The sequence below is a fragment of the Oncorhynchus mykiss genome, chromosome 24 (genome assembly GCF_013265735.2).
Source record: "Oncorhynchus mykiss isolate Arlee chromosome 24, USDA_OmykA_1.1, whole genome shotgun sequence".
Taxonomy (NCBI): Eukaryota; Metazoa; Chordata; class Actinopteri; order Salmoniformes; family Salmonidae; genus Oncorhynchus; species Oncorhynchus mykiss.
In genome coordinates, this window is record NC_048588.1 from 33,669,596 (window position 1) to 33,693,466 (window position 23,871).

The 23,871-nt window shown below is 44.7% G+C and overlaps 4 protein-coding genes across 12 annotated transcripts; 2 read left to right on the forward strand and 2 right to left on the reverse strand.

The window, feature by feature from the left end:
• Positions 1–699: 699 nt before the first annotated feature.
• Positions 700–9,630, reverse strand: LOC110503186 (ragulator complex protein LAMTOR1). 2 transcript variants are annotated; one of them, XM_021581546.2, is made up of 5 exons: positions 9,493–9,630; positions 7,487–7,632; positions 7,319–7,396; positions 7,095–7,218; positions 700–2,287 (listed from the first exon to the last, which is right to left on the reverse strand). In XM_021581546.2, the coding sequence occupies exons 1-5, from the start codon at positions 9,520–9,522 to the stop codon at positions 2,195–2,197; spliced, it is 471 nt and encodes a 156-aa protein (XP_021437221.1). In that variant the 5' UTR covers positions 9,523–9,630; the 3' UTR covers positions 700–2,194. The 2 variants fall into 2 exon arrangements, with proteins under 2 accessions (XP_021437221.1, XP_021437220.1); XM_021581545.2 differs by lacking the exon at positions 9,493–9,630 and adding an exon at positions 8,689–8,895.
• Positions 8,971–11,088, forward strand: sfrp2l (secreted frizzled-related protein 2 like). Its single transcript, XM_021581544.2, has 3 exons — positions 8,971–9,911; positions 10,016–10,096; positions 10,216–11,088. The coding sequence occupies exons 1-3, from the start codon at positions 9,386–9,388 to the stop codon at positions 10,566–10,568; spliced, it is 960 nt and encodes a 319-aa protein (XP_021437219.2). The 5' UTR covers positions 8,971–9,385; the 3' UTR covers positions 10,569–11,088.
• A 128-nt stretch (positions 11,089–11,216) lies between these two features.
• On the forward strand, positions 11,217–19,474 carry tomt (transmembrane O-methyltransferase). Of its 2 annotated transcripts, XM_036961536.1 has the most exons (5): positions 11,217–11,558; positions 12,163–12,431; positions 12,518–12,714; positions 12,810–12,932; positions 19,070–19,474. In XM_036961536.1, the coding sequence occupies exons 2-5, from the start codon at positions 12,170–12,172 to the stop codon at positions 19,265–19,267; spliced, it is 780 nt and encodes a 259-aa protein (XP_036817431.1). In that variant the 5' UTR covers positions 11,217–11,558; positions 12,163–12,169; the 3' UTR covers positions 19,268–19,474. The 2 variants fall into 2 exon arrangements, with proteins under 2 accessions (XP_036817431.1, XP_036817430.1); XM_036961535.1 differs by having other exon boundaries at positions 11,217–12,431.
• anapc15 (anaphase promoting complex subunit 15) lies at positions 19,468–22,919 on the reverse strand. 7 transcript variants are annotated; one of them, XM_021581550.2, is made up of 5 exons: positions 22,832–22,919; positions 22,253–22,378; positions 21,607–21,666; positions 20,366–20,497; positions 19,468–20,230 (listed from the first exon to the last, which is right to left on the reverse strand). In XM_021581550.2, the coding sequence occupies exons 2-5, from the start codon at positions 22,370–22,372 to the stop codon at positions 20,183–20,185; spliced, it is 360 nt and encodes a 119-aa protein (XP_021437225.1). In that variant the 5' UTR covers positions 22,373–22,378; positions 22,832–22,919; the 3' UTR covers positions 19,468–20,182. The 7 variants fall into 7 exon arrangements, with proteins under 7 accessions (XP_021437225.1, XP_021437222.1, XP_021437226.1 ...); XM_021581547.2 differs by having other exon boundaries at positions 20,357–20,497; XM_021581551.2 differs by having other exon boundaries at positions 22,253–22,374; positions 22,832–22,916.
• Between the last annotated feature and the right edge of the window lie 952 nt (positions 22,920–23,871).

Sequence of the window (23,871 nt, forward strand, 5' to 3'; positions counted from 1 at the left end):
CTGCACTGGCGTGGTTACATGTGGTATGCGGTCGCACTGCCAAATTCTCTAAAACGACATTGCGCCTTATGGTAGAGAAGTAAACAATCAATAATCTGGCAATTGCCCTAGTAGACGCTCCTGAAGCATGCCAATTGCACTCTCCCTCAAAACATCTGTGGCATTGTCATGTGACAAAACTGCACATGTTAGTGGCCTTTTATTGTCCCCAGCACAAGGTGCACCTGTGTAATGATCATGCTGTTTAATCATCTTCTTGATATGTTATACCTGTCAACTGGATGGATTATCTTGACAAAGGAGAAATGCTCACTAAACAGGATGTAAACAAACTTGTGCACAAAATTTGAGAGAGAGCTTTTTGTGCGTATAGAACATTTCTGGGATTTTTTTTATTTATTTCAGCTCATGAAACATGGGACCAACACTTTACATGTTGTGTTTATATTTGTTCAGTATAGGTGTGTTACTTTGTGTTGAAATCTGAATCTGAGAATTTACACTTTACCACGTGAATCAGTAGGTATGAGATATACCAGAGAATCCCTATCATGGTAAATAATATCTTCTGAGAAAGTGTTTTTAAATGATATCCATTAGTTACGCTATGCACACTAAATGAGATGTGATTCAGTGTTCTTTAGGTTTGTTGCAATGTTACCCCACACAACTATTTCTCTACAGTCCTACAGAACACCAGTCATTGTTGAACATCTTTAATGCATTACATAATTAAATGGGTGTAACAGAATATCTTAAACGTTTTGGTACTAGCCTAAGAAATTAACAATGTAATCCCAGTAATATTACACATTGAAATAACAAAAACAAACGTAACGTTCTCAGCACACTGCAAAAAGCCCAAATTAAAGGTCTTGTGGACACAGCCTTCCAGATCATCACTTTAATGACCCCCACATAAATAAATCACTAACACCTCTGATCGTTTTAATTGAGGACACCAAGGTTATGGTTGTTTATCCCAAACTGCCATGATAGATGTTCTTTTCTAGGTTCATTTAAGTAACGCATTACAAGCAGTTGTTTTGTTTAAAAATCAAACAAACTTGGATGTTAATAGGGGTTCTTGTCATAAAAACTGGGTTTCTGTATCCTTAGTTTTGATTGGCTCCAAAAACCGCCCCATTAGAGCTTTAGCCAATCCTGACCAACAGACGCTCTACAAAGGGGAGGTGCATAGAATCCATTTTGTGACTTCGTCAAAAGCAACAATCTGTACATAGAAGGCACAAACACTTAACTGATGAATTTACATTACAAGCCCCTGAACACGACCCATCCACCCAGACCCCTACCTTCACTAAGCCCTACCCCCATCTATTGTTTCTGTGAAATCTAAAAGATACGAATCCAAGGACTGCCAGCTAAATGATTGAAGTGCTAGGAGGAAGCATGTTTCTGCTAGAAATCAGAGGCAGAGAAAACAGTGTGGATTCCCACACCTGTCCCCCACCCCCCATTCGCCCCTGCACTCCACCAGCATGAGCAGATCTCAAAGTAACACTCATACGGCTCATGTCGGATTTGACCATTCGTTCAACTATAGAATCTAAGTCCCTGTTGTTTTTAAACCTACCCAACCAAGTTCTGTCTTACTTCATTAGGTCAATCTAAAGATTCCAACAAAGATATGGAAAATTATAGTGATGGCTCTTTCTAGACATTTGTATTGATGACATGAGGGGTGGGATGTGTGTTCTGGGTGACGGGTTCACACAGTGTCAGAACAACAGCATCACCCTCTTTTCCTAGCTGTGGTTAGTTAGTACATTGCCGTAGCTGCAGATCAGACGAGGACAGCTACTCCTGAAAACGCAGAGCCAGAACAGTCTTGCCATGCCACGTTTAGTCATTAGACTCAGTCACTCTTCAAAACAAGATACTTTAAAATAACAAAAACAAAAAAAGAACCATTATCGTTACACTGCGATGAATTTTAAAATTCCTTGACACCCCTCGTGAAGGAAGGATGAATGATGGCTTTGAAAGGTCAAGGGGGAGGTAGGTCAAGCGGGTCAAGTTAACCCTCTCAGCAGGGGAGATCTGGTTGTCATAATCCTCAGCTGTAGCAGCAGGTTGCCAGTCACATAGCTGGGTAGCACAAGGACTGAGACACAGGGTGCAGGGTCGGGCATGGGAGACAGGACAGGGGGGGGGTATTATGGAGGGTAGATCAGGGGATGGCAAATTGAACCACTAGTTCTTCTTTAGCGTCCACCTTGATCTGAGAGATTGCACTGTAAGCATAGGCAGCCATCTTGGACACCTGTAAATCAATCAGAACAGAATAGGTTAACATGCATTAACCAGCTACATAATGTGTTGCTTGTTTGTTTTAGCTCCAGAGCTGCCATACACTAACAGGTTTATGGATAGGGAAAGCATAGGACTGTTATAGAAAAATGACCTGATGTATGTCTGTGAATGACACTGTGTGTGTGTGTTAGGGGTGTAACAATACACGTATTCATACCGAACCGTTCAGGGACCTCAGTTTGGTCCGCACTGTGAATCCGAATGAAAACACAACATAATAATAATATAACCCTTGGAATATAACCTGGGCCAACGCTGTGTTGTATGCCTCAATGTTTTCAGGCTATTCTGTTACAACAACTAGAGCCTATGCGCACTTTGTAAATCAAAATTCAAATCTTGATTGGCTCATTTCAAAATGTCCTTTTGTGAGGCAAAGCCAGGAACTAGTTCTGTACGGTGGCGAGCGGTGGGGTGCATAAACCAGGAGGATTGTCCATCAGCGTTTAAATATTCAGTTTGGGAACATTTTGGTTTCCCAGTAGATGACAAAACGGTGAAGGACATAGAGAGTATGTCTCCACTGCTCAAGGAGAATAACCTCTGCAGCTGCCAACATCTCGAACACCGACATCACCTCAGTATTCTTACCACTGGAGCAAGACCGGGGCGCAAAAAATATACAAATAAATGTGTTATCGCCCCTCGGCATTCAGGCAGCCCTTCGCAGCGGATTTTGACCGAACCAAAGAAATAACAAGAGCGATAGGTATGTTTATAGCCGTGGATAAGCGCCCATTCTCAGTGGTTGAGGGGAATAAGGGGGTTTCAGCACCTCGTGAAAGTGCTCGAGCCACGTTAACTAACTTCGCCCTCATGCACCCATTTCAGCAAAACCGGTAGTAACCGCTCTATAAGCGAGGTGAAAGCCGAAGTAGTCAATGAATCGGCACATCAAATGTTATGTCACATGCGCCGAATACAACGCGTGTAGACTTTACCGTGAAATGCTTACTTACGAGCCCTATCCTAACAATGCAGTTAAAATGTAGTAAAATTTGCTAATAAAAATACTAAATAGTAACACCGATAACAAGGCTATATACAAGGAGTACCAGTACCGAGTCGATGTGCAGGGGTACGAGGTAGTGGAGGTTATATGTACAGTTAGGGGTTAAAGTGATTAGGCAATCAGGATAGGTAAGAGTAGCAGCAGCATGTGAAGAGTGCGAGTGGTGTCAACATGCATGTGTGTTTTGTGCATGAGAGAGTACGTAGTATGTGCGTCTGTGTTGGAGATTCAGTGTCAGTAGAGCCCAATGAGTCTGCATAGAGTCGGTCAGCCAGAACAAGAAAGGGTCAATTCAAATACTTCAGGCAGCCATTTCATTATCTGTTCAGCAGCCATTTCATTATCTGTTCAGCAGCCATTTCATTATCTGTTCAGCAGCCATTTCATTATCTGTTCAGCAGCCATTTCATTATCTGTTCAGCAGCCATTTCATTATCTGTTCAGCAGCCATTTCATTATCTGTTCAGCAGCCATTTCGTTATCTGTTCAGCAGCCATTTCATTAACTGTTCAGCAGCCATTTCATTATCTGTTCAGCAGCCATTTCGTTATCTGTTCAGCAGCCATTTCGTTATCTGTTCAGCAGCCATTTCATTATCTGTTCAGCAGCCATTTCGTTATCTGTTCAGCAGCCATTTCGTTATCTGTTCAGCAGCCATTTCGTTATCTGTTCAGCAGCCATTTCATTATCTGTTCAGCAGCCATTTCATTATCTGTTCAGCAGCCATTTCATTATCTGTTCAGCAGCCATTTCATTATCTGTTCAGCAGCCATTTCGTTATCTGTTCAGCAGCCATTTCGTTATCTGTTCAGCAGCCATTTCGTTATCTGTTCAGCAGCCATTTCGTTAACTGTTCAGCAGCCATTTCATTAACTGTTCAATAGTCTTATGGCTTGGGGGTAGAAGCTGTTCAGGAGCCTTTTGGTCCCAGACTTGGCGCTCCGGTACAGCTTGCTGTGCGGTAACAGAGTGAAGTCTATGACTTGGATGGCTGGGATCTTTGACAATTTTTCAGGCCTTCCTCTGACCGCCTAGTATAGAGGTCCTGGATGGTAGGAAACTTGGCCCCAGTGATGTACTGGGCCATACGCACTACCATTTGTAGGGCCTTCTGGTCGGATGCCAAGCAGTTGCCGTACCAAGCGGTGATGCAGCCAGTCAAGATTCTCTCAATGGTGCAGCTGTAGAACTTTGAGGATCTGAGTGCCCATAACAAATATTTTCAGTCTCCTAAGAGGGAATAGGCATTGTTGTGCCTTTATAACAACTGTTGGTGAGTATGTGGACTAGAGATCGACCGATTAATTAGCGCCGATTTCAAGTTTATAACAATCGGAAATGTGTATTTTTGCAGAGTCAGGGTATTTGTAACAGTTTGGGCAGCCTGGCTCGTTGCGAACTTATTTGCCAGAATTGTACATAATTATGACATAACATTGAAGGTTGTGCAATGTAACAGGAATATTTAGACTTAGGGATGCCACCCGTTAGATATAATACGGAACGGTTCTGTATTTCACTGAACGAATAAATGTTTTATTTTCAAAATGATAGTTTCCGGATTTGAACATATTAATAACCTAAGGCTCGTATTTCTGTGATTATTATGTTATAATTAAGTGTATGATTTGATAGAGCAGTCTGACTGAGCGATGGTAGGCAGCAGCAGACTCGTAAGTATTCATTCAAACAGCACTTTCGTGCGTTTTGCCAGCAGCTCTTCGCAAGCACAGCACTGTTTTATGACATATCAGCCTAATGGCTGGTGTAACCGATGTGAAATGGCTTGCTAGTTAGCGGGGTGCGCACTAATAGCGTTTCAAACATCACTCGCTCTGAGACTTGGAGTAGTTATTCCCCTTGCTCTGCAAGGGCCGCTTTTGTGGAGCGATGGGTAACGCTACTTCGAGGGTGACTGTTGTCGCTGTGTTGCTGGTTCGAGCCCAGGTACGGGCGAGGAGAGGGACGGAAGCTATACTGTTACACTGGCAATACTAAAGTGCCTATAAGAACATCCAATAGTCAAAGGTATATGAAATACAAATGGTATAGAGGGAAATAGTCCTATAAATACTATATTAACTACAACCTAAACCCTCTTACCGTGGAATATTGAAGTCTCATGTTATAAAGGAACTTTCATATGTTCTCATGTTCTGATCAAGGAACTGAAACGTTAGCTTTTTTACATGGCACATATTTCACTTTTACTTCTCCAACACTTTGTTTTTGCATTATTTAAACCAAATTGAACATGTTTCATTATTTATTTGAGGCTAAATGTATTTTTATTGATGTATTATATTAAGTCAAAATAAGTGTTCATTCAGTATTGTTGTAATTGTCATTATTACAAATAAAAATAAATCAAATAAAAATACAAAAAAATTGGACGATTTAAATCGGTATCCAGCTTTTTTTGGTCCTCCAATAAATCGGTATCGGCGTTGGAAAATCATAATCATGTTAATTCCTTAGTGACGTGGATACTGAAGAACTCGAAGCACTCGACCTGCTCCACTACAGCCCGTCAATGTGAATGGGAGCGTACTCAGCCCTCCATTTCCTGTAGTCCACAATCAGCTCCTTAGTGTTTCTGACGCTGAGGGAGAGGTTATCGTGGTTCATCTGTGGTTCTGTTGGGGCGTTATGCAAATTGTGATGGGTCTAGGGTTTCTGGGATGATGGTGTTGATGTGACTCATGACCAGCCTTTCAAAGCACTTAATGGCTACAGATGTGAGTGCTACGGATCCATAGTCATTTAGAGACAGGTTACCTTAGTGTTCTTGGTCACAGGGACTATGGTGGTCTGCTTGAAACATGTAGGTATTACAGACTGGGTCAGGGAGAGGTTGAAAATGTCAGTGAAATCACTTGCCAGTTGGTCAGTGCACGCTCAGAGTACGCGTTCTGGTAATCCATCTGGCCCCGTGGCCTTGTGAATGTTAACCTGTTCAAAGGTCTTGCTCACGTCGGCTACGGAGAGCAAGATCCCACAGTCGTCTGGAACAGCTGGTGCTCGCATGCATGGTTCAATGTTGCTTGCCTCGAAGCGGGCACAGAAGGTATGCAGCTCGTCTGGTAGGGTCGCGTCACTGGGCAGCTCGTGGCTGGGTTTCCCTTTGTATTCTGTGATAGTTTGCAAGCCCTGCTACATCCAACGAGTGTCAGAACCGGTGTAGTAGAATTCGATCTGTCCTGTATTGATGCTTTGCCGTTTTGATGGCTCATCAGAGGCACCCTTAGTTGTGCTTACTACAGATGGACCTCCAGGGCTACAGAGAGCTACTTAACAGTGACAGCCCATCACCTTACACCGGAGCGGGAAATGATCTACCGTGCTACAGACACGTCCCCTTTATGAGAGTCACACACGTGTGCATCTTTTTCTCTTTGTAAGAAAACATTACAGCATAGGTCTATACAATGTCTAAGCCATGTTTATATATTGATTTCACACACATAGTGCACTTTATTTTAGTGTTGTTGTGTAATCAGGTGTTTTCATTTAAGAAAATACAAAGTGTTGTTATTCCTGATTATGCTCATTAGGCCCTAAACAACTGATGATCATATAGAATCAGGAATACCAATTTTTGTTTATATAAGAAAATGTTAACTAGAGTAACTGTTGGCATTTTATTTTCCTGCTTTACCGAAACCGAACAGTGACTTCAAAACCGCAATATGTACCAAAACGTGGGTTTGGTGAACCGTTACACCCCTGGTGTGCGTGCGTTTACCTGTTGTACATCCGAGTATGGCACCAGATCACTAGCGAGCACTTGGTGTGGCTGGCTGGTGAGGGAAGGGAGAGGGAGGGGCTTCTTCTGAGACAGACTGTTACTCAACAAGGCCAGTTTTACACTGAAACACACAATAAAGACAGGTCAGTACCGAAACACATGGCCGGTCAAAACCCACTCCAAAACACAGACACATTAAGCAACTACCTCCACACACCAACCTGTATTGCCGAGCTTTATCCATATACTCATGCTGCTCCATGCCTTGAGAGTCCGCAGCCGAGACATCAATGATATTCCTAAGAAACAGAGACAAAGGTAATCAGCAGAATTAAATCCCAAATGGATAAATCCACAATGAGGGAGGAGAAGAAACATGTGTGTCTTACAGGGCTGTCTTGAAAAGGATGGATGTGAGTAAGGCCTGTTCGTCTGTGCGGGCTGAGGGCACACTGCCGGAGCTCCATTCTGTACTGTTGAGGGGCTTGCTGTCTGGGTTCGGGTGGGGGATCAGCGGCTTATACACGTCAGGGTCCTGAGGCACAACATACGCATCACACTCACAAACTATCACAACATCCTCCATCACTTGCTGTTAAGGTACCCAGATTGACCATGCTTATTGTTAAAATGAGCATGATATGACCTCTGAACTAAAGTATAAAACAAAAAGGCACCCTACAAACTATGACTACTCATCCCTGATCACTAAGTCCATAGGGATCTGCTGCTGCGACAGGCAGATAAGAATGAACCCAAAGAAAAGATAGTTACCTAAGCCTGATGATATTGGAGAGTATACTTCAACAGTATTATCCTGTGTTATAACAGGGTTAGCAAAGCAGTGGCAGGCTCTGTGTGTACAACAGTCATCTGATAAATGGTAATACGTTATCCCCCCCACCTCACATTTTCCAAACGTGAAAATAAAAACAAAAACTTTATTTCCCCTTCAGCAAATTCCATTTTGGCCCATGTCACAACTGGAAACCTGAGATCATATGACATGCATCTGGGAGAAGTTAACGCGCTGGCAAGTTCAACTGCGTTACCGAATGTGAACCGTTGAGGCCCAATTAACAGAAGTGGTCACGTTTTACCGGACCTGATTGATGATCATCATGACAGGTGAGAATTTAAACAAAGTGTTGTCTGCCCTGCAAGTAGCTAGCTACTGACGTACAGATTAACTGGTTAAGGTAATTAGCAAACTAGATACTGCCAATAATTTGTCAGCAAAGGTTGTCACTATTTTGAAACTTCACTTAACGAGCTAATGTTGTTAGGTGTGTTGGCCAATTTGCCAATCAGGTTACTACATTTCCATGGCCCAATCTTTCTTGCACAGCTAACAGTTATCTGAAAGGTCTGACTAGCTCAGCTATCTATCTGTTGGGTCGTAGTTGGCTAACTTAGAAATTGTTTCCTTTTAACGCGCAATGATGCACCATCTTTTCACTTTTGACTAGTGGAATTTGATACAACAAAACTGTCTCGCAACGTCCTGATGACCCCCAAAGAAAGTAACGTTACTGTTATTATCAAATAGTATGTTGCAACCTAGATAACCAACTAGCCTATAGTGAGTTACCTGCTCGGTGTTCTCGTTTTCCCTGCTATAACAGCAACCCATAGCGTCCGCTGGACGTTCGCTAGTCCGCGAACGCAATTTCCAACTACTTCTCCCGGGAAACTATATAATAAGAGAAACAGTCTCGGTCCACTTTCTCTCTTACCGCTTCTGTCAGCGACTACTACAAACGAAGCCTATCACATGACATCAGTTTTTGAGCAGCCAAAGACCGGGCAACAAACATAATGACATCCGGCCACTGTGAAGCCAGCATGGGAACACAGACTCCCCAATCACGTGACATGGGGTATTTCATGTTTTAAGACTTGCGAAGTGTGACTTGTTATTGTTTTATTTGGGGTACGGAACCTGCATACAACAGACGGGGCGAAAGGGAAATACAGAACGACGAGATGGCAAAAATACATTGTTAACACATGCTCGTTGTGGGCATGTTCTGCGGAGACTGCTATCGCAAGATAAAAGAGAAAAGTAATCTTTCAGACGCCCCCCCTGGTCTACAGAGCCACTTTTACAGCCCTCAATAACCATTGCATTTGATGAAAGAACACGTTTGACGAGTTTGCATGACTGGGTGACGCCAGACGCCCTCTCATTACACATCAGACTACTAGCTACTAGGCTGCGTACTTCTCTTCCAGGACTGCTAAACAACCCCTGTGCTGCTTTGTTTTTATCTACGCCTGTTGTCAGTATGGCTCAGCTGATAATATCACTTTGCGTGTTGGTGTCTATTTGTCTCGCCTCGGTTTTGACCAAAGACAGCAGCCACGTTCAGTTTGCGCCCGAAAGTCTCAGTACCTCCACGGTTCGCTCGGTGTGTAAGCCCATCCCCAGCACACTTTCTCTGTGCTACGGCGTCGGTTACCGGGAGATGCGGCTTCCCAACCTGCTGGGGCACGACTCGTTAAAAGAAGCCCAGCAGCAGTCGGCCGCGTGGCTACCGTTGGTCTCCAAACTCTGCCACCGGGATACCAAGAAGTTCTTGTGCTCGCTCTTCGCCCCGGTGTGCTTACCGGAGGGGGCGGTGCGCCCCTGCCGTGGGCTGTGCGAGGCTGTGAGGGACGATTGTCTTCCGGTGATGAGCGCTTTCGGGTTCCCGTGGCCCAACATGTTCAACTGCACTCGGTTCCCGCGCGGGACCCATCTCTGCATTCCCACCACGACCCGAGACACAGAGCGTGCGCAGAAGGAAGAGGGACACGAGGAGGCATCAAAGGGTTTGTACCTATCATCATTGGGAGGTGAACCTCTGCAAAAAATGTCCACTCTCTTTCACACACATGTTCACCCTTCTCGGTGGCATGTCTCTTGGTGTCCTCAGGAACAGTGATCTGTGATGCATGCAGTCTGGCTGCTGAGGGAGAGATAGACAACCAGAACAACTTCTGCAAGAGTCCATATGGTGAGTGATATGTATATGGCATTGGTTGCACTTTACAAAAAGGTTTATAGAGGTCAATAACGTGTTTACATGTTTTTTAAAAAGTGTTTATAGACCTGTATTTCTGTGTTTCCTCTCAGCCTTTAAACTGCGTATTGGGAGTGTTTCTGTAGTGCAGGGTGACCGCAGGGTCGTCCCTCTGGCCCGGAGTCGCATCCTGAGGTGGGAGGGTGGAGGCGCAGAGAAGGCCGAGGGCGTCGGGGGGGCCATGGCCTACAGTGCCCTTTGGTTGCAGGAGGGGGGTACCTGCACCTGTCCTGCCCTGGAGGAGGCAGATGTGGGGGAGGGGAAGGAGTCCCTGGCAGGGGTGTGGTACCTGGGCCTTGCTGACACACAGGAGGGCAGGCTGGTCCTCACTAGGCTGGTGAGGTGGAGGAGGAGCGACAAAGAACTCAAGAAGTTAGTCAGGAGACTGCTCAAACAACCCTGCTGATGATGTCATCATACAAACATAGAGAGACTTTCCAATTTGGCGAATTGGATGCGGATGAGGACACCACAGCCCTGTTACATTTCAGCCTCTAGACCGAGACAATATCTCTTCCATATCCCTTTCATTTTCATGTCACCTAGCTCTGGAGAAGTGATGCCTTCATCATATTTCTGTCAACTGAATGGACTGGATAGATAGATCTATGAAGACCTGTGGGGAAGAGAGACCACCAGAGGTCCAGTGTCTGTGTGTTTGGATCCATGTTCTGGACACCTGTCACATGTGAGACATTTAGAAAAATGTAAATGATGTATTACGTTCTGAATATAAAAAAAATCATGTTTTTTTTAATCAATTGTGAGGACATGATTATGATTTGTGTAAGCCGAGTCAGACGACACAATTACCAGTGAGGCACAGAGCAGCATTAGTTCCATTCAAAGCAGAGTATTATTGTCTGATAGTAACATCAAAGACTGCCGGGTAACAGTGTCTAATAAACGTTATATTGAACCATAAATACTGGTCACCTTTTAATTTCTGTGTGTGTTTTCTGGATCCTTCTGTTTGTGGCAAGAGAGAAACCTGACTCTAGACTCACTCCACACCTGTGACTGTACACCTGATCCACCCATGTCTGCCTGTCTGTCTCTGCCTGCCTGTCTGTCTGTGTCTCTCTCCCATTCTCCACCCACCATCATCTGTGTGTTGAGTCAGATCCACCATAATTCCCTGTAGCCTACCAGTGATGTCTTGCTGTATGTTTACTATGACATCAGAATTAGTCAATAATAAACTCATTGTGAGAAACAATGGGCGGGGGAGGGGTACTGTGAATAAAACAGACATGCCCCAGGTGGGTAGTGAATAATTCAGATACCCAGCTCCCTTACTTGAACCCCCTCTGCCCTCACCTGCGGAGCTATGACTACAACCACACACGATAACCATTCAGCATTTCTTCTGTCTCTGCCAAACATCTACAGCCAGGTGAGTCTTTATTCACAGCCAGCAGGTGAGTCTTTACTCACAGCCAGCAAGGTGAGTCTTTACTCACAGCCAGCAGGTGAGTCTTTACTCACAGCCAGCAGGTGAGTCTTTACTCACAGCCAGCAGGTGAGTCTTTACTCACAGCCAGCAGGTGAGTCTTTACTCACAGCCAGCAGGTGAGTCTTTACTCACAGCCAGGTGAGTCTTGTTTTTACTGCACAGCGGGAATGTGAGAGAGAGTATTCTTTTTACAAGAGGCTTGTGTTGTGGGATGGGGAGTTGTAGTACAATGTAGCGTTGGTTGTCAGTGAGGTGCAGGAAATCTCCTGTCACTCAGTGTAAAGCTTTAGTAACTGCAGTTTGGAGTTGGCCAGAGGAGCATCTGTGTATGTGGTTTATATCCAAAATACATGGACTGTAGTGTTTTGTGTGTAGAGACCTGAAATAGGAGGATTTTACATGAATTCAGGAATATGTATTTATTTGTATGTATTTTATTTTGTGTGCTGGCAGTCACCCATCTCCTGGTGTGTGTTCAGGTATGTGTGTGTGTGTACCTAGCTGTATGTCTGTGTACCACTCTCATTGTGTCTGTCCCTTGCAGCAGTACCATGGTGTCTGGTGCTATAGCGTTGGCCTTCCTCCCCCTGGTGTTGACTTTCATTATTCGTTACCGCTACTACTTTGTGCTGTTCTACCGGGCGGTGCTAGTCAGGATGTGGTATGACTGTACGACGGGGCTGAGCAGGGAGGAGAGGGCCTTCCAGTACGTTCTGACCCACGCCATCCCCGGCGACCCAGAAAGTATCCTGGAAACCTTTGACCTCTGGTGCAGCAAGGTGGAGTTCATCAGCAACATCGGCCCCAAAAAAGGTGACCCACTGACCACAACCCTCCCCCTAATTCTTATATTCTGTTCTCTCATCTGACCACAGCATTGTGTCTGCCTGTGTGTGCAGGTAAGATCATGGACCGGATTCTTTCTGAGCACTGCCCTCTGACCGTGCTGGAGCTAGGGTCCCACTGTGGGTACAGCACAGTGCGTATCGCCCGGGCACTGCCCCTGGGTGCCAGGCTCTACAGTGTAGAAATGGATGCGATAAACGCTGCCATAGCAGAGAAGATCATACGGCTGGCGGGCTTCGACGATGACACGGTGAGAGCAGAGCGCACACACACGGTGAGAGAGTAAAACACAAACACAAAAAGACCCGGTGAGATCAAATCTGGTCATACCTCCCCCACCCCCAGGTGGAGCTGATAGTGAGTCCGTCAGATGAGGTAATCCCAAGGTTGCGGGCAGACTACGGTCTGGAGCGGTTGGACTTTGTGTTCATGGACCACTGGAAAAAATGCTACCGTCCTGACTTGCAGGTAACTAATTCATTCATAACCCCCTATGACCTCAAGTCTGTTTATATGTTGTTGTTCCCGTCTATGTAAATCAGGAGTGTCAAACTCATTCCACGGAGGGCCAAGTGTCTGCAGGTTTTGTGTTTTCCTTTCAATTAAGACCTAGACATTCAGGTGAGGGGAGTTAGTGACCTTAATTCACCAATCAAGAACAAGGGTGGAGCAAAAACCCCGCAGCCACTCGGCCATCTGTGGAATGAGTTTGACACGATGTACACTATATATACAAATGTATGTGGACACCCCTTCAATTTAGTGGATTCGGCTATTTCAGCCACACCCGTTGCTGACAGGTGTATAAAACCGAGCATACAGCCATGCGATCTCCATAGACAAACATTGGCAGTAGAATGGTCTAACTGAAGAGCTCAGCGACTATCAATGTGGCACCATCATAGGGTGGCACCTTTCCAACAAGTCAGTTTGTAAAATTTCTGCCGTGCTAGAACTGCCCCGGTCAACTGGGAGTACTGTTATTGTGAAGTGGACTTGGCACTCCGGTACCGCTTGCCATGCGGTAGTAGAGAGAACACTATGACTGGGGTGGCTGTTATTGCAGCAAAGGGGGGACCAACTCCATATTAACGCCCATGATTTTGGAATGACAAGTTTGACGAGCAGGTGTCTAAATACTATTGGTCATGAAGTATATGGTATTTTGTGTGGACACCAGGAGGAGCCGTTGCTTCAGTAACAGCTCACTGTGCTGTGGATACAGGAATTCCACGGATGGCCGAGTGTCTGCGGGTTTTAGCTCCTCCCTTCTACTTGATTAATGAATTAAGATCACTAATTAGTAAGGAACTACCTCACCTGGTTATCTAGGTCTTAATTGAAAGTGAAAAAACAAAAAATCAGCAGGCACTTGCCCCTTCATAGAATGAGTTTGACACCCCTGATATAACACTTCAAATCAAATTAAAATACAACAGGTGTAGACTTTACTGTGGAATGCTTACCTACAAGCCCTTAGCCAACAGGTGTAGACTTTACTGTGGAATGCTTACTTACAAGCCCTTAGCCAACAGGTGTAGACTTTACAGTGAAATGCTTACCTACAAGCCCTTAGCCAACAGGTGTAGACTTTACTGTGGAATGCTTACCTACAAGCCCTTAGCCAACAGGTGTAGACTTTACAGTGAAATGCTTACCTACAAGCCCTTAGCCAACAGGTGTAGACTTTACTGTGGAATGCTTACCTACAAGCCCTTAGCCAACAGGTGTAGACTTTACAGTGAAATGCTTACTTACAAGCCCTTAGCCAACAGGTGTAGACTTTACTGTGGAATGCTTACCTACAAGCCCTTAGCCAACAGGTGTAGACTTTACAGTGAAATGCTTACCTACAAGCCCTTAGCCAACAGGTGTAGACTTTACAGTGAAATGCTTACCTACAAGCCCTTAACCAACAGGTGTAGACTTTACTGTGGAATGCTTACTTACAAGCCCTTAGCCAACAGGTGTAGACTTTACAGTGAAATGCTTACCTACAAGCCCTTAGCCAACAGGTGTAGACTTTACAGTGAAATGCTTACTTACAAGCCCTTAGCCAACAGGTGTAGACTTTACTGTGGAATGCTTACCTACAAGCCCTTAGCCAACAGGTGTAGACTTTACAGTGAAATGCTTACTTACAAGCCCTTAGCCAACAGGTGTAGACTTTACTGTGGAATGCTTACCTACAAGCCCTTAGCCAACAGGTGTAGACTTTACAGTGAAATGCTTACCTACAAGCCCTTAGCCAACAGGTGTAGACTTTACTGTGGAATGCTTACCTACAAGCCCTTAGCCAACAGGTGTAGACTTTACAGTGAAATGCTTACTTACAAGCCCTTAGCCAACAGGTGTAGACTTTACTGTGGAATGCTTACCTACAAGCCCTTAGCCAACAGGTGTAGACTTTACAGTGAAATGCTTACCTACAAGCCCTTAGCCAACAGGTGTAGACTTTACAGTGAAATGCTTACCTACAAGCCCTTAACCAACAGGTGTAGACTTTACTGTGGAATGCTTACTTACAAGCCCTTAGCCAACAGGTGTAGACTTTACAGTGAAATGCTTACCTACAAGCCCTTAACCAACAGGTGTAGACTTTACAGTGAAATGCTTACCTACAAGCCCTTAGCCAACAGGTGTAGACTTTACAGTGAAATGCTTACCTACAAGCCCTTAGCCAACAGGTGTAGACTTTACTGTGGAATGCTTACCTACAAGCCCTTAGCCAACAGGTGTAGACTTTACAGTGAAATGCTTACTTACAAGCCCTTAGCCAACAGGTGTAGACTTTACTGTGGAATGCTTACTTACAAGCCCTTAGCCAACAGGTGTAGACTTTACTGTGGAATGCTTACCTACAAGCCCTTAGCCAACAGGTGTAGACTTTACAGTGAAATGCTTACTTACAAGCCCTTAGCCAACAGGTGTAGACTTTACAGTGAAATGCTTACCTACAAGCCCTTAGCCAACAGGTGTAGACTTTACTGTGGAACGCTTACCTACAAGCCCTTAGCCAACAGGTGTAGACTTTACAGTGAAATGCTTACCTACAAGCCCTTAGCCAACAGGTGTAGACTTTACTGTGGAATGCTTACTTACAAGCCCTTAGCCAACAGGTGTAGACTTTACTGTGGAATGCTTACTTACAAGCCCTTAGCCAACAGGTGTAGACTTTACAGTGAAATGCTTACTTACAAGCCCTTAGCCAACAGGTGTAGACTTTACTGTGGAATGCTTACTTACAAGCCCTTAGCCAACAGGTGTAGACTTTACAGTGAAATGCTTACTTACAAGCCCTTAGCCAACAATGCAGAATAAAAATGTAAAAGTAAGAAAATATTTGCACAAAAAAACAAAAGTAACACAATAAGGAACAATACAATTACAATAGAGGCTACAGACAGGGGTACCAGTACCGAGTCAATACAGACGTACAGGTTAGTCAAGGTAACTGAGGTAGTGTGTACATGTAGGTAGGGGTAAAGTGACTATGCAGAGATAATAAACAGGTTAGTTGAGGTAATTGAGGTAATATGTGCATGTACGTAATGGTAAAGTGACTATGCAGAGATAATAAACAGGTTAGTTGAGATAATTGAGGTAATATGTGCATGTACGTAATGGTAAAGTGACTATGCAGAGATAATAAACAGAGTTGCAGATACATGAAAAAGGGGGTCAATGCTATTAGTCCAGGTAGCCATTTTATTAACTGTTCATCAGTCTAATGGCTTGGAAGTAGCTGTTAATGACGCAGAGGAACCTGAAGCTCTCAACCCGCTCCACCACAGACATGTCGATGTGACTGGGGGCTTGCTCCCCCTTTTCCTGTAGTCCACGATCAGTTCCTTTGTCTTGCTGACATTGTGGGAAAGGTTGTTCTCCTGGAACCACACTGCCAGACCACTGACTTCCTCCCTGTAGACTGTCTCATCGTTGTCGGTAATCAGGCCTACCACCGTTGTAGTTGACAAACTTAATGATGGTGTTGGAGTCGTGTGTAGCCATGCAGTCGTAGGTGAACAGGGAGTAGAGGAGGGGTCTGAGCACGCACCCCTAAGGGGCCCCCATGTTGAGGATCAGCGTGGCGGATGTGTTGTTACCTACCCTCACCACCTGGGGGCGGCCCGTCAAGAAGTCCACAATCGAGTTGCAGTGGGAGGTGTTTAGTCCCAGGGTCCTTAGCTTAGTGATGAACTTTGAGGGCACTATGGGGTTGAACGCTGAGCTGTAGTCAATGAACAGCATTCTCACATAGGTGTTCCTTTTGTCCAGGTGGTAGAGGGCAGTGTGGAGTGCAATAGAGATTGTGTCATCTGTGGATCTGTTGGGGCGGTATGCGAATTATGGTGGGTCTAGGGTTTCTGGGATGATGGTGTTGATGTGACTCATGACCAGCACTTCAAAGCACTTCATGGCTACAGATGTGAGTGCTACAGGTCGGTAGTCATTTAGGCAGGTTACCTTAGTGTTCTTGGGCACAGGGACTATGGTGTCTGCTTGAAACATCTAGGTATTACTGACTTGGTCAGGGAGAGGTTGAAAATGTCAGTGAAAACACTTGACAGTTGGTCAGCGTCCTGGATAAGTCTGAATGTTGACCAGGTCTTCTTTATCCCCCTCTATAACTCCCCTTCTTAACCCTCACCTCCTAACCCTCCCCTAACCCTCACCTAGCCCTCCTCTAACCCTCACCTCATAGCCCTCCTCTAACCTTCACCTCCTAGCCCTCCTCTAACCCTCACCTCCTAGCCCTCCTCTAACCCTCACCTCCTAGCCCTCCTCTAACAGTCACCTCCTAGCCCTCCTCTAACCCTCACCTCCTAACCGTCCTCTAATCCTCCTCTAACCCTCACCTCCTAACCGTCCTCTAACCCTCACCTCCTAACCCTCCTCTAACCCTCACCTCCTAACCCTCACCTCCTAACCCTCATCTCCTAACCCTCCTCTAACCCTCACCTCCTAACCCTCACCTCCTAACCCTCACCTCCTAACCCTCACCCTCCTCTAACCCTCACCCTCCTCTAACCCTCACCCTCCTCTAACCCTCACCCTCCTCTAACCCTAAACTACTTCGAGGCAAGTAACTATGAAACATGCATGAGAGCACCAGCTGTCCTGGAAGACTGTGTGATCACGCTCTCTGCAGCCGATGTGAGTAAGACCTTTAGACAGGTCAACATTCACAAGGCCAGACGGATTACCAGGATGTGTACTGCGAGCATGCGCTGACCAACTGGCAAGTTTCTTCACTGACATTTTGAACCTCTCCCTGTCCGAGTCTATAATACCAACATGTGCGTGTTCAGTCTCCTCCTGTACTCCCTGTTCACTCATGACTGCACGGCCAGGCACGACTCCAACACCATCAATAAGTTTGCCAATGACACAACAGTGGTAGGCCTGATCACTGGCAACGATGAGACAGCCTATAGGGAGGAGATCAGAGACCTGGCCGTGTGGTGCCAGGACAACAACCTCTCCCTCAACATGATCAAGACAAAGGAGATGATCATGGACTACAGGAAAAAGGCCGAGCACACCCCCATTCACATCAACGGGGCTGCAGTGGAGCAGATTGAGAGCGTCAAGTTCCTTGGTGTCCACATCACCAACAAACTAACATGGTCCAAACACACCACAACAAAACCTATTCCCCCTCAGGCATGGGTCCTCAGATCCTCAAAAAGGTTCTACAGCTATACCATCTAGAGCATCTTGACTGGTTGCATCACGGCCTGGTATGGCAACTGCTCGGCCTCCGACCGCAAGGCACTACAGAGGGTAGTGTGAATGGCCCACTGGGGCCAAACTTCCTGCCATCCAGGACCTCTATACCAGGCGGTGTCAGAGGAAGGCCCTAAAAATTGTCAAAGACTCCAGCCACCCCGTTCTCTCTGCTACCGCACGGCAAGCGGTACCGGAGCGCCAAGTCTAGGTCCAAGAGGCTTCTTAACAGCTTCTACCCCCAAGCCATAAGACTCCTGAACACCTAATCAAATGGCTACTCAGACTATTTGCATTTCTCCACCCGCTTTACACCACTGCTACTCTGTTATAATTTATACAGTCACTTTAATAACTATCTACATGTACATATTACCTCAACTAACCAGTGCCCCCTCACATTGACATCTGTACCGGTACCCCCGTGTATAAAGTCTCGCCATTGTTATTTTAATGCTGCTCTATAATTACTTAGATTTTTAAATTATTTTTAAACTGCATTGTTGGTTAGGGGCTCGTAAGTAAGCATTTCACAGTAAGGTTGTATTCAACATTTCACTGTAAGGTCTACCTACACCTGTTGTATTCAGCATTACACTGTAAGGTCTACCTACACCTGTTGTATTCAACATTTCACTGTCAGGTCTACTACACCTGTTGTATTCAACCTTTCACTGTAAGGTCTACCTACACCTGTTGTATTCAACATTTCACTGTCAGGTCTACTACACCTGTTGTATTCAACATTTCACTGTCAGGTCTACTACACCTGTTGTATTCGGCGCATGTGACTAATACAATTTGATTTGATTTACAACTCACCTCTTAATACTCACCTCTAACTCCTAACCCTCCACCTGTATTGTGGTCTGCAGGCTCTGGAGGGCTCTGGTCTGCTGGGAAAAGGCTCTGTAGTGCTTGCCGACAACGTCCTATTTCCGGGTGCTCCTAACTTCCTCCGACACGTCCGCAAGAGTGGCCTCTACGAGTGGAAGATCCACAGGGCCACTCTAGAGTACAGCAAGGGCATCAGGGATGGGATGGCTGAACTTGTTTACCAGGGGATCAAGTAGGGTGGGGGCATAGTGACGGACACACTCATCTGTTACCTAGACATACGAGACTGAGGTTGGGGGCAACTTACTTTTGTTCTCGGAGCCTACTAGTCTTCTGCTATTTTCTGCTTAGTGCCCCCTGCTGGTTGAATATCATTCTGACAGTCTCTCACGTGTTTTACAGGTCTGTCTGTTGCATTAATAAATCCATTACATACTTTCTCTGTACATTGTTTTTATTTATTTACATAAGAAACTTGACCAATTAAAGTTATTTACTTTACATACAACTGAGCTTCTGTTAAGTTCCTTTTTACAAATTGTTGAATACTGACATTCTATAGCACGTGTTCTTACTCTCCAGGTTTCTGTTGGCTACACACACACACACACACACACACCACACACACACACACCTCAAGTGCTGTGGTTTATGCCAATTCAGCGGTTTTAAGAGAACCCATTCAGATGTGACACATGACTGGCGGCTGGGGGGTGTCAAAGTACACACTCCAACAGAATAACGAGCACCAGAGAGGGGAGTGAGTTCGCACTCAATGTCCTTGAGTTAAATGTGTGTGTAGTCTAAACAAGGGGTCTGACTGTCTCGACCTGTTGGGGAGGACAGAACTGGCAGAGGGGGGGTTGAGGTGGAGGCCGCTTTCTTTTTCCTAATGTTGCAAAACCACTTATCTGAAGAAACTTTTACAGTTCAGTCTTCACACATTGCAACTGTAAAACACTGAATGAGAGAACACACACTTTCTCCATGCAGTAAACCATCACACAGCTCACCCTGTCGTGTCCCATGGTGGGTGTGAACAGCAGGGAAAGTTCACCAGCCAAGACACACTGTCAGGAAGAGTAGATGAGCACCTATCCTGCTGAAGAGCTACTAAGGGGAAATCAGAGAGTAGCGAGGATTACTCTGGTCTAGATCATCCACTGGTCTTGGTCTTGGTCTGCTCCCTCCATGTCCACCTGCAGTTTGAGCGAGATGACAGAGAGATGACTAAAATGTATAATAAGAGGTTCTAGTATTTCCCTTTGATACTGTTCCACAGACGTGACCCCTAACCCCTGATTGTGTGTGTGTGTGTTTTAGACCTCGTTGACCTCGCCGTCATCCGGTGACTCGTTGTAGTCGTTCATCTCATCTATGTCCTGCATGTCCTCTTCATCCTCAGAGTCTTCTTCACTATCTTCCTCATCCTCATCCTCCTCCTCTTCCTCCTCGTCAAATGTCTGCTACACACCCACAGAGAACAAAAACAAAAGCCACACACACCCCAGAGTGAGTATGGAAAATGACAAAAAAACACCCCTCAGCAGAAATACAGTACCAGTCGAAAGTTTGGACACGTCTACTCATTCAAGGGTTTTTCTTTATTTTTACTATTTTCTACATTGTACAATAATAGTAAAGACATCACAACTATGAAATAACACATATGGAATCATGTAGTAACCAAAAATGTGTTCAATCAAAATATATTTTATATTTCAGATTCTTCAAAGTAGCCACCCTATGCGCAAAGCTGTCATCAAGGTACTCTGACATTGGTATAATTTAAAGGACAACTATGTCTTATTTTCATCCAAATATTGACACAAAATTGTAAACTATGTGTATAATTTGAGGAATGAAATGTCATGAGATAATAAAACCTAGTTGGTAATCTTCCCTTTCTGTGTACCACACCACCATATCAACATGCCCAAGTTCACACAGGGTAGGGGGTTTAGGATCACCATCTTTAACTTGGTTTGAATTCGAGCTAGCGAGCAACACAAACACCAGTGTTTTACTTTTGCATGTGCTGTTCTCTCCTACTGTAGCCTCTCCTCACTGTCTTTGGATGGTATAATTAAAGCTTGTGCTTTTCCTCCCTCCTCTGACCCTAATGACTCTACCTAATCTGGGAGCTGTTAGGAATAAACACAAAATGCAAACATTAACGTCTCTATTTTATTGAATTGTAATGCCTTTCCACCCCAGCACATGGAACCAACTACAAAATACATTACAATTGGATGTACTGGTGCATCTCTGGCAATATACAATATTGTTTGGGGACCTTCTTATCGTGGAATGTAATTGTTTGACTTTCTTATATTGTATTAGATTTTGTCTGATGTAATTGTATATGCAGGGCTCCCTTGTGAAAGTGAACCTGGTCTCAATGATTTTTCCCTGCTTAAATAAAGGTTAAATAAAAAATGTGAACATAGTCACCCTTTGTAATATCTCATGACACTTGGTCAACATCCATACACATCTCATATACATTTGGGTCAACTATTAGATGAAAATACAAGTGACTGACTAAAATAAATGTTATTTAAAGCTCTGATACCTCGAAGATTGGCTTCCCAATAGGCATCAGGTTATTGTCCTTCTCTGCGATGCTTTGTAACTAAGGGGGAGAGAGAGAGGTCAGTGTTGGTCTGAACTCAGATTGGCTCTGTGACTCCTGCCAGTGCTGCTCTGTCTTTTCTCTCTCAGTGTGTGTGTGTGTACCCAGGTCTGGTGCTGCTCTGTGTTTACTCTCTCGGTGTGTGTGTGTACCCAGGTCTGGTGCTGCTCTGTGTTTTCTCTCTCGGTGTGTGTGTGTGTACCCAGGTCTGGTGCTACTCTGTGTTTACTCTCTCGGTGTGTGTGTGTACCCAGGTCTGGTGCTGCTCTGTGTTTACTCTCTCGGTGTGTGTGTGTACCCAGGTCTGGTGCTGCTCTGTGTTTTCTCTCTCGGTGTGTGTGTGTGTGTACCCAGGTCTGGTGCTGCTCTGTGTTTTCTCTCGATGTGTGTGTGTACCCAGGTCTGGTGCTGCTCTGTGTTCTCTCTCGGTGTGTGTGTACCCAGGTCTGGTGCTGCTCTGTGTTTACTGTCTCGGTGTGTGTGTGTACCCAGGTCTGGTGCTGCTCTGTGTTTTCTCTCTCGGTGTGTGTGTGTACCCAGGTCTGGTGCTGCTCTGTGTTTTCTCTCTCGGTGTGTGTGTGTGTACCCAGGTCTGGTGCTGCTGCTCCTGTTGGTGTAACTCTGTCTCATCCACACACGGCCGGTCCAGGTTGAACCACAGAGACTCTGTCAACCGGGGAAACAGCGAGGGAAACAGCATGGACATCTCTGTCTGAAAGGAAACACACTTCCCTGAGGCAGGATAGATATCAGCACCCACCTAGATAACAGACCTGGCTAGATTAGTACACAGCTGATCAGACGTTGGTTTCAGTGACCCAAAAAAACTGATTGGGGGGTGTAGCTAGCGATAGATAGCTGTAAGAAATGACACAACAATGTTTTCAACATAGCTAGCTAACATCTGCTAACTTGGGTAGGTTAGCTACATTGCTAGTTACTGTAAGTACTGCACGGTTTGGGTTTTGCATGCTTTAAATTGTATCTGCTAAGCTATTACAAATCTGTCTTACTAACTAGCTAGCTAACTCTCTTCATCCTGCATAATGTAGCTAAGGTTAGCCAGCTAGCTAACACTGCAATAATGTTAGCTAGCTATGTTACGAAACAATATCTTATACCGTTACATCAATAATAAAAATACTGTAAATGTTCACCGTCTTACCTGTAAAACCACTATCCCGTCTTGCTGTCAAAATAGAAATTTCAACTGACCGGAAATCGGTGTTCGTTTGTAAACGCTCCGGGTGTATAGGCATATAATTTCAAAAAGATTCCGCTTTATGAACCGTTCTCAATGGTTTAAATTATATACTATATAGATTATAAACTGCAAGGATGATCATACTCTTTGACCATACTGCGAGAAAGTTTAAGTTTCGGCTTAGTAAAGCAGGCACACCTATGTATAACGCTTTAGTTTCATTAAACTTTCACTTGAGGGGTAGCTACTCTCTGAGAAACTGTAAAAAATAGTTTCAGAACTTATTTTGAATAGAAAATATACTTTACACCTGTCTCTGTATGTTATAGGTAGTTTATTCATGCAAATGTGACTTTGAAGGACATTGAAACCTGCCTGAAATAATTACCCTGCCTGAAATGCATATCACATGATCAAGTTAAACACTTAATATGAGCTCATGACCTTTGGGTGCAGTAAACCAGTAATTTCCACATTCACTAATTAACAGTGAAGAAAATATTATGTGAGGCTTGGTGATAACGGTTTTATGCTGCATAGTATGCATACTCTGACCTCTAAGTCAGCTGTCATAAACCTGAGGAGTTACACACATTGTATATAACAAACTCTGAACCAATTATATTAATTTGGGGACAGGTCAAAAAGCATTAAACATTTATGGCTAGTTGGCTTGCACTTGCTAGCTAATTTGTCCTATTTAGCTAGCTTGCTGTTGCTAGCTAATTTGTCCTGGGATATAAACATTGAGTTATTATTTTACCTGAAATGCACAAGGTCCTCTACTCTGACAATTAATCCACACATAAAACGGTCAACCGAATCGTTTCTAGTCATCTCTCTTCCTTCCAGGCTTTTTCTTCTCTTGACTCTATATTGCGATTGGCAACTTTCATAAATTAGGTGCATTACCGCCACTGACCTGGTTCATCTTTCACTCACCCCCTTGCGTATAACTAATGAGGAGATGACATGTTGGTACCTGCTTCCAGAAACCAATG

What these genes read in the sequence shown, in the direction of transcription:
- LOC110503186 (XM_021581545.2), bottom strand. Translation starts at nt 8,730, where the DNA reads ATGGGTTGCTGTTATAGCAGGGAAAACGAGAACACCGAGCAG. An exon ending in ATCCTTTTCAAGACAGCCCT is followed by an intron (nt 7,397 to 7,486) that starts GTAAGACACACA and finishes TCTGTTTCTTAG; the next exon opens with GAATATCATTGATGTCTCGG. An exon ending in CATACTCGGATGTACAACAG is followed by an intron (nt 2,288 to 7,094) that starts GTAAACGCACGC and finishes ATTGATTTACAG; the next exon opens with GTGTCCAAGATGGCTGCCTA.
- sfrp2l (XM_021581544.2), top strand. Translation starts at nt 9,386, where the DNA reads ATGGCTCAGCTGATAATATCACTTTGCGTGTTGGTGTCTATTTGTCTC. An exon ending in ACACGAGGAGGCATCAAAGG is followed by an intron (nt 9,912 to 10,015) that starts GTTTGTACCTAT and finishes TGGTGTCCTCAG; the next exon opens with GAACAGTGATCTGTGATGCA. An exon ending in CTTCTGCAAGAGTCCATATG is followed by an intron (nt 10,097 to 10,215) that starts GTGAGTGATATG and finishes GTTTCCTCTCAG; the next exon opens with CCTTTAAACTGCGTATTGGG.
- tomt (XM_036961535.1), top strand. Translation starts at nt 12,032, where the DNA reads ATGTATTTATTTGTATGTATTTTATTTTGTGTGCTGGCAGTCACCCAT. An exon ending in CGGGCTTCGACGATGACACG is followed by an intron (nt 12,715 to 12,809) that starts GTGAGAGCAGAG and finishes CCCCACCCCCAG; the next exon opens with GTGGAGCTGATAGTGAGTCC. An exon ending in GCTACCGTCCTGACTTGCAG is followed by an intron (nt 12,933 to 19,069) that starts GTAACTAATTCA and finishes TGTGGTCTGCAG; the next exon opens with GCTCTGGAGGGCTCTGGTCT.
- anapc15 (XM_021581547.2), bottom strand. Translation starts at nt 22,372, where the DNA reads ATGTCCATGCTGTTTCCCTCGCTGTTTCCCCGGTTGACAGAGTCTCTG. An exon ending in AGCAGCAGCACCAGACCTGG is followed by an intron (nt 21,667 to 22,252) that starts GTACACACACAC and finishes TCTCCCCCTTAG; the next exon opens with TTACAAAGCATCGCAGAGAA. An exon ending in ATGACGGCGAGGTCAACGAG is followed by an intron (nt 20,231 to 20,356) that starts GTCTAAAACACA and finishes CTCAAACTGCAG; the next exon opens with GTGGACATGGAGGGAGCAGA.